The sequence below is a fragment of the Etheostoma cragini genome, chromosome 2 (genome assembly GCF_013103735.1).
Source record: "Etheostoma cragini isolate CJK2018 chromosome 2, CSU_Ecrag_1.0, whole genome shotgun sequence".
In the NCBI taxonomy this organism is placed as follows: domain Eukaryota; kingdom Metazoa; phylum Chordata; class Actinopteri; order Perciformes; family Percidae; genus Etheostoma; species Etheostoma cragini.
This window is the reverse complement of record NC_048408.1, coordinates 20,007,909-20,014,301: the sequence shown is the minus strand read 5'-3', so window position 1 is coordinate 20,014,301 and position 6,393 is coordinate 20,007,909. Positions and strand designations below refer to the sequence as shown.

At 39.5% G+C, this 6,393-nt stretch overlaps 1 protein-coding gene across 1 annotated transcript in view; it reads left to right on the top strand.

Moving 5' to 3' along the window:
* LOC117936438 (E3 ubiquitin-protein ligase SMURF2-like) overlaps positions 1-6,393 on the top strand; it is a 59,358-nt gene that overhangs the window by 23,098 nt on the left and 29,867 nt on the right. The window contains exons 2-3 of the mRNA XM_034859450.1: positions 1,942-1,980; positions 4,134-4,242. Of these exons, the coding sequence (XP_034715341.1) occupies positions 1,942-1,980; positions 4,134-4,242 (148 nt within the window). The remainder of the gene's footprint in view (positions 1-1,941; positions 1,981-4,133; positions 4,243-6,393) is intronic.

Below are 6,393 nucleotides of genomic sequence, written 5' to 3'. Positions count from 1 at the left end.
GAACTGCAGGAGATTCTCTTGACCATGTCTACATGCCTAAATGCACTGAGTTGCCGCCATGTGATTGGCTGCTTAGAAGTTAAGTGTTAACGAGCAGTTGGACAGGTGTACCTAATAAAGTGGCCGGTGAGTGTATGCACAAAATAGCCTTATGTATATCTTCAAGGCAGAGGTTAAGGCCTAAGATGGTGACCTATTGTAACTTCGGTGTCTGATTTTTGTCTCAGAGTTGGATTGTCTGTCCACAAATGTTCCGCCAAGATTTCAGGCCTCTGTTCCTCCAGTTATTCTCCACTCTGCCGACAACACAGTGTCCGTTTTGTCCCACAGGAGGCTTTTCTGGCTGCCTTCGATTTGGCCTGCGCCCATACTGTCGGCTTTGGCAGTGTAATTTCCCCTGACAAGCTGATGGTTAGTGTTCATCCAGTTGGCCCAGTCGGTGCATGTTGTGATTCCGTCTGATTTGTCTGACTGTGTCATTTTGTTTGCTGTTGGTTTCCCAGGCCTTTCCATAACTTTTTCAGTAGTGGTGCTTGTTTCTCATTTGTGGCAGGTCCACATGCTCCAACCGGATCTATTGTTTAATCCATGTAGCCTACACGATGCCTCCAGATCAGCACTGTTTTGGCGTAGGGGTCCTAATATAATAACTGTGGTTTTCTTTGCTCATATAAACATCTGAAATGGTCAAAAAGTGGTGCCAGCTCTTTGACCCTTTGTTAGATAACTGAATGAGAATTCTGTCTTTAAAGCTACTTAGTATATTCATAGCCCATGTATCTTGTTTTCTAAATGAAGCTAGTCCTTGTAAATGATGCATATAGCAGGTTTTAGAGCTTTATTATTATCTTATATCTAACATTGTGGTGTGGCTTTATTAGACAATGGGAGAGGGGAAGTGGCAGATGGTGTATGCCTTTACATCCCATTGCGCTGCTTGGGCAAGTTGGACTTGCATCTTTTGTTTAACTTGTGTGTAAATCTTTAAAAAAAAAAACGATGAAGGCCATACTACAGATGAGAAAGAAAGGGGTTTCCTGTACCTGTATTGATAATGAAGAAGTTCCTGCTCATGAACATGAATTGAACAAAGTAAATATAGAACATGGATGGGTGGATGGAAACACTTGCAGAGAGATTAAACGGTTTTCTAAAGTTAAGCACCATCTCCGATTCATTGACAGTTGTTTTTATTACCTTTTTTTATTATCCTGTTTTTCTCCGCCACACCTCTTAATTGTTGCTGCTCGGCCGGCTTTGTCTCGCTCTATAACTGTCACAGGATCGTCTAGCCAGCTCCAAACAAAGCATTGGCCTGCATCAGTTTACCTAGGCCCAGGCCATCCAAAAGGAGGGAGAGGTTTGAAAGATAGAAAAGACAACAGCAGACAAACCCAAGCACAAGCTTACTCTTTTAACTTTCTCCGTGTTTGTTGAAAGCCATTGTGTGTTGTGTGTGATGTGAACCCCCCAGGGACTTGCCTCAAACAGAAAAGAGTGCTTGTCTACTCAATATTTTACAAGGAAAAACTCTTAAGACTGGTCTCCTTGCCTGTGATGGGACAGTGAGGATGGACAAACCACTATGTTGGCAAAAAGCCAACAACCCCAAAAACTCCGTTAAGTTTTAAAGATAATTTTTTTTATAAATAATGAAATATTTGAGTCAGCTGGGCTTTTACTAAAAATATTACAAGAGAGACGTTGAGTGCGAGAGAGTTTGTAATTTAACTTGCACAGAGAGAGATGTACTGTAAACTCTCTTAGAATTGCTATTCAATGGAAAAATGACATTACGTTGAAACGTGACTGTGTATAGTTAGTGACAGCCAATTTGTTTGTGCAATCAGTCTCTGGCCTGTTCTTAAAAGAATCTTATTTTCCACCAACGTCTCGTTTTTAACCTGTCATTAACACCTCTTTGTGTGTCTTCTCTTTCAGTCCTGTGTGCCAAGAATCTGGCAAAGAAAGACTTCTTCCGTAAGTAGAGCCTATTTTTACATGTTGCTATTCCTGTCCTATTCCCACCCTCGTGCATTAGGATGGGCTTTGTCAGCAGTGGCAGATTGCTTAGCTTTTGAAGCTGTGCTGTAAATGAAGTCCCCCAGGAGCTGTCTGACTGTAATACACCCTGGGAGGCTTGGCACGCACAGGGACTCGTCGCTAACCTAAGCGAGTAATGGGTATCAGGTCCACTGGTACAGAAGCACTAGACTTAATTAAACAGGGTTTAATTAAACTGGAAAGAAATTACACCTAAAAGCAATTACATAAGAATAAACGCAAACGTCACTGTGTAGTCAAGGAGACATTTCATCTTCTGATTTTGAATTTTGCCTTTAAAACGTTACATGGCATGTCAAATCATTCAATTTTGTAGTGTTGAAAAATAAGGAGACTTAAACATGTTGGTAATTGTTTCCATTTGGGCTTTTTGTAGCCTTGTTTGGCTTTCTATTAGAAAACAAGCTAATGATAATATAGAGAAACTGAAGTGTGCTACACCATAGTGAGATTTGACTCAAACATGTGGACACAAACAACACAAGTGGCCACAAACAAATGGATTGAAATGCTGACAGTTGTAGGTCATCCAAGGGAGGAAGTAGTATGTTTTCTTTCTGGCTTCTAATTTACTATTGGTTAACGTTTAGCTTTTGGCCATTTTTTAAACCTCAGTTTAAGTGATTAGGAGAGAAGGCTGTCATTAATGTATGATGAGACATGTTATGTTGTTAAACTGATGAGAAATATTTCAAAAAAAAAATACCCTGAAGCAACCCAAAACTTTTACCCTAATTGCCACTTAAGTTGTGGTAAAAAACTTAAATTGCAACATTAGCAGGGTATTTTGTTTCTCCATTAACCTGGACGTCCTTGATACAGACAATAGCAAGTTCATTTTTGTCTTCCATGCGCACAAACACACACTTGCATGTGCACACGCACTCACATGCATACATACAACCACAAAGAGGGAAGTCCCACAAAAGCATAAGGGTGACTGGACAGGTTTGACTTGTGTGAAGTATCGGTGCCCAGAGGTATATACTCTGACACAATTAAAATACACATACAGACATGCACAGTCACACAGAGAACACCTGATAAACTCACTGAGAAGAATCCATTATCAGATTTACAACTAAATAAGATACTGTGAAAAAACTTCCCTTATAGTTGCCAATAGGTGATTATAGTACATACACAAACAATATATTAGTGAAATAAAAATGGCATCAATACAATGCACACATACTGTGTATTGTATCAATCAATTCTGTGTGAGTATCTCAATCTACACAGGATTCTTTGACTGTCCCAGTTTATAACTAAAGCTGTAGACACTATTTCTTTATAACCACTATTGCTGCTTGGTACCTGCTGTGGAGGTACCAGAAGCGCAGTCGTGTCTGGATTATTGACATCATTCGAAAGGGACAAAAAGTACAGTGAATTTCATTGCCTTCTCCATTAAGTTTTGTTACGTTTGCTTGACTGCTGCTAAATGCTGGTTTTGGAATGGAGTTCAAGGCTTTGTCTGCTGCTATTATAGCAGCATGAAACCAAAAACGGGTTTTGCCGTAATTTTAAATGCAATGGACGGTTAAAAAGGTGGCAAAAAATTACATAATTATGACGATTTGTAATTATTACTTTGTTTGTCCGCAAGACAAACAACTTCTTAAACGCTATTTTCTGAATGAAGTTTGGATCAATCAGGGCTATGCTAACATTTTAGCTTCTTCATCAACAACAACAACTGAATCATTATTTCAGAACTTAACAGGCAGTCCAACTTCATGCATTCTTTTCCCCAAGAAAGTCCGGTCATTGTACAAATAATGAGGGGCTACAGAGCTCTGGGTGTCCACAGACAGCTACAATAACTGGTTCCGTCATTTCTGATCCTTGTATGTAATCGCAATGCAGAATTTGCACATACATGAAATTAAAACATAAAATAGTCATCAAATTCGTTCGTTGCATATGTGCAAGTAGTTGTAGGAAATACTCGAACTGTGTCAATAAATGTTCGCTAAATGCGACTATTTGGTCGCAGTCTGGAGCCCTGTTGCTTGGTTTGTATATAGTTGCAACAAAAACAAAGTTTCCTCTGTCTACTCTTACAGGGTTGCCAGATCCCTTTGCCAAAGTGGTGGTGGACGGCTCAGGACAATGCCACTCTACAGATACTGTGAAAAATACGCTGGACCCTAAGTGGAATCAACATTATGACCTGTAAGTCAACGGAACTGTGGAACACTATGACATGTTGCTGTTTACACCTTATCCCTCATTAAGAATCAAATGCAGCGAGTGTGTGTGATGGATTTGTGTATGAGGTCACTCACCACCTTAAATTTGAAACAGAAATGCTGCATACTGGTTTTTGCTCTCTAGTATGTCTGTGTGAAACTGCTATGACATGTGTTTTAGGAATGCCGATGAGTCGCCTCTTGTGTGCAGAAACACCCATCTATAAAGCTCTCAAGCTGTTTTACGTGTGAACCAAACATCTTGGAGAGTGATATGTTAGACGTTCCATACCTCAGGCCTTACCAACACATATACATATGAGATTTTGGGGGGGGGAACACAACTTGTAGTGATATGAATTCCTTTTTTTCAGATGACAGATTCTAGCTATTTTGGGTATTATAAAGATGGAGTTTGCTAAATAGTTTTGCAGTCCTGATCAATGTCCTCTGTGAATTGGAGTTTGTCTAATTTGTATTATTACAACTAAATAAATCTAGCCTTTCTGGGCACACCCATTTTCACACACCTATTTCTCAATGCTTCTTGTCAACAATAACCTCAGATCCTTTCTTTTACATAATTCTTCACCCCTTCTCGATCCCCACCTTCTTGGAGAAGTACGTTTCCCGCTAGCAACCCCTGGCCTCTTCCTCTTGTTTAGGAAATGGCTCACATGCCACAAAAACCAGATGGGAGGCTTTGCAGATTGCCAACTTGCCACACCCCCAGCTTTAGGAGGTGGCGTCTTTTCCCACGTGACACTGATACTACCAATAACCAGATGCCTCGATACTCCACATTATGTATCATATAAACCTTGCAAAAATTATAACTTTTTAACTACAGTTGATGCTCAACAATTCATATTTGTGTACAATGTAAAAAATCTATAAGGAAACACCGAACCAGCAAATATTTAGTTGAAAGTTTATGAACTTACAGTAGTATGTAGTTCTGGTCTTGGCAAGTTGCCTCCTCATGCTTTGCTTCTAATTTCCAGCCTTTTTTTTTTTTTTTTTTTTTAGTAAGAACTCTTCACATTGCTTTGATCGCCAGGAATAAAATGTTTAAATTACCACTGCTAAAATCAACTTTTCCTCCCCCTATGGCCATCCATATAAAAAAAAGCATAGTCAGTCGTGGACTCACTCTGACATCTCTATTTAGTGCATGTATAAGTACTGAGCATGTGTATGTAATTTAAGCCTGTAAGTATTAACAACAGAGTGTAAATTGTAAGTCCCTTTGTGGGACTAATAAATGATATATTATTAGTAGTAGTCATTTTAGTATTATTAGTTGACTTTCTTTATCACAACCTGCCTATCAGAGGCCTTGGAGGCCTGCATGGCAGACATACCCACCTACAGTATAATCAAAAAGTGAGTAACTCCAGACATTGATTTGTAGTGATTTTGCCTGCAGTAGATTTAAAAAAACATGGGTTGCTTGGAAACGGGCACAGTTTTGGTTGTATATTCATTAAGTGGTTTCGTCTTTCTCAGTCTTACGGTAGGGTTCCACGCAGCCAAATACGTTGCAAATTTCGGCCAGCGAAACTTTGCCCTGGCTGTCAGATGGTTGTAAAAATGCACAGCAGCAAACCATCGGTAAATGTTAGCTCATAAATGCTCTGGTAACCTGCTATGTAGTCTAACTGACTTGCTATGCTTACAATGAAATGCAATGTCCGAACATGCTAGCGGTTGACCTGTTGGCTAGCTGAATCATTTAGAGTGTTTAAACCTAAACAACAAAAACATCTACAGTGGTCTATTTGCCCTGTTTAAGTTTGTGTGACATATAATCAATGATCTGTGTTGAAACAGTCAAAGTTTATGTAGAAAATGTTTAATCATACAATTTTTTATGATACAGCTCTGATAACCTCCACCCTCTTGGTCAGACTTCTATTGTAACTCCCGGCTCCAAACCCAAACACACGGACGTAATATGTTCTCAAGTGTTCCTCGTTTGAATAAAGTTAAACTTTAGTCCAATTAGTTTTGCCTGCCTTGGCGATTTGCTCTCATCTTGTCCAATCAGGGCAAATTTCATCTCCAATCAACCTCAATGTGAGCGAAGCAAAATTTAGTTGTGTGTAACCCTATCGTTAGACTGACAAATGTG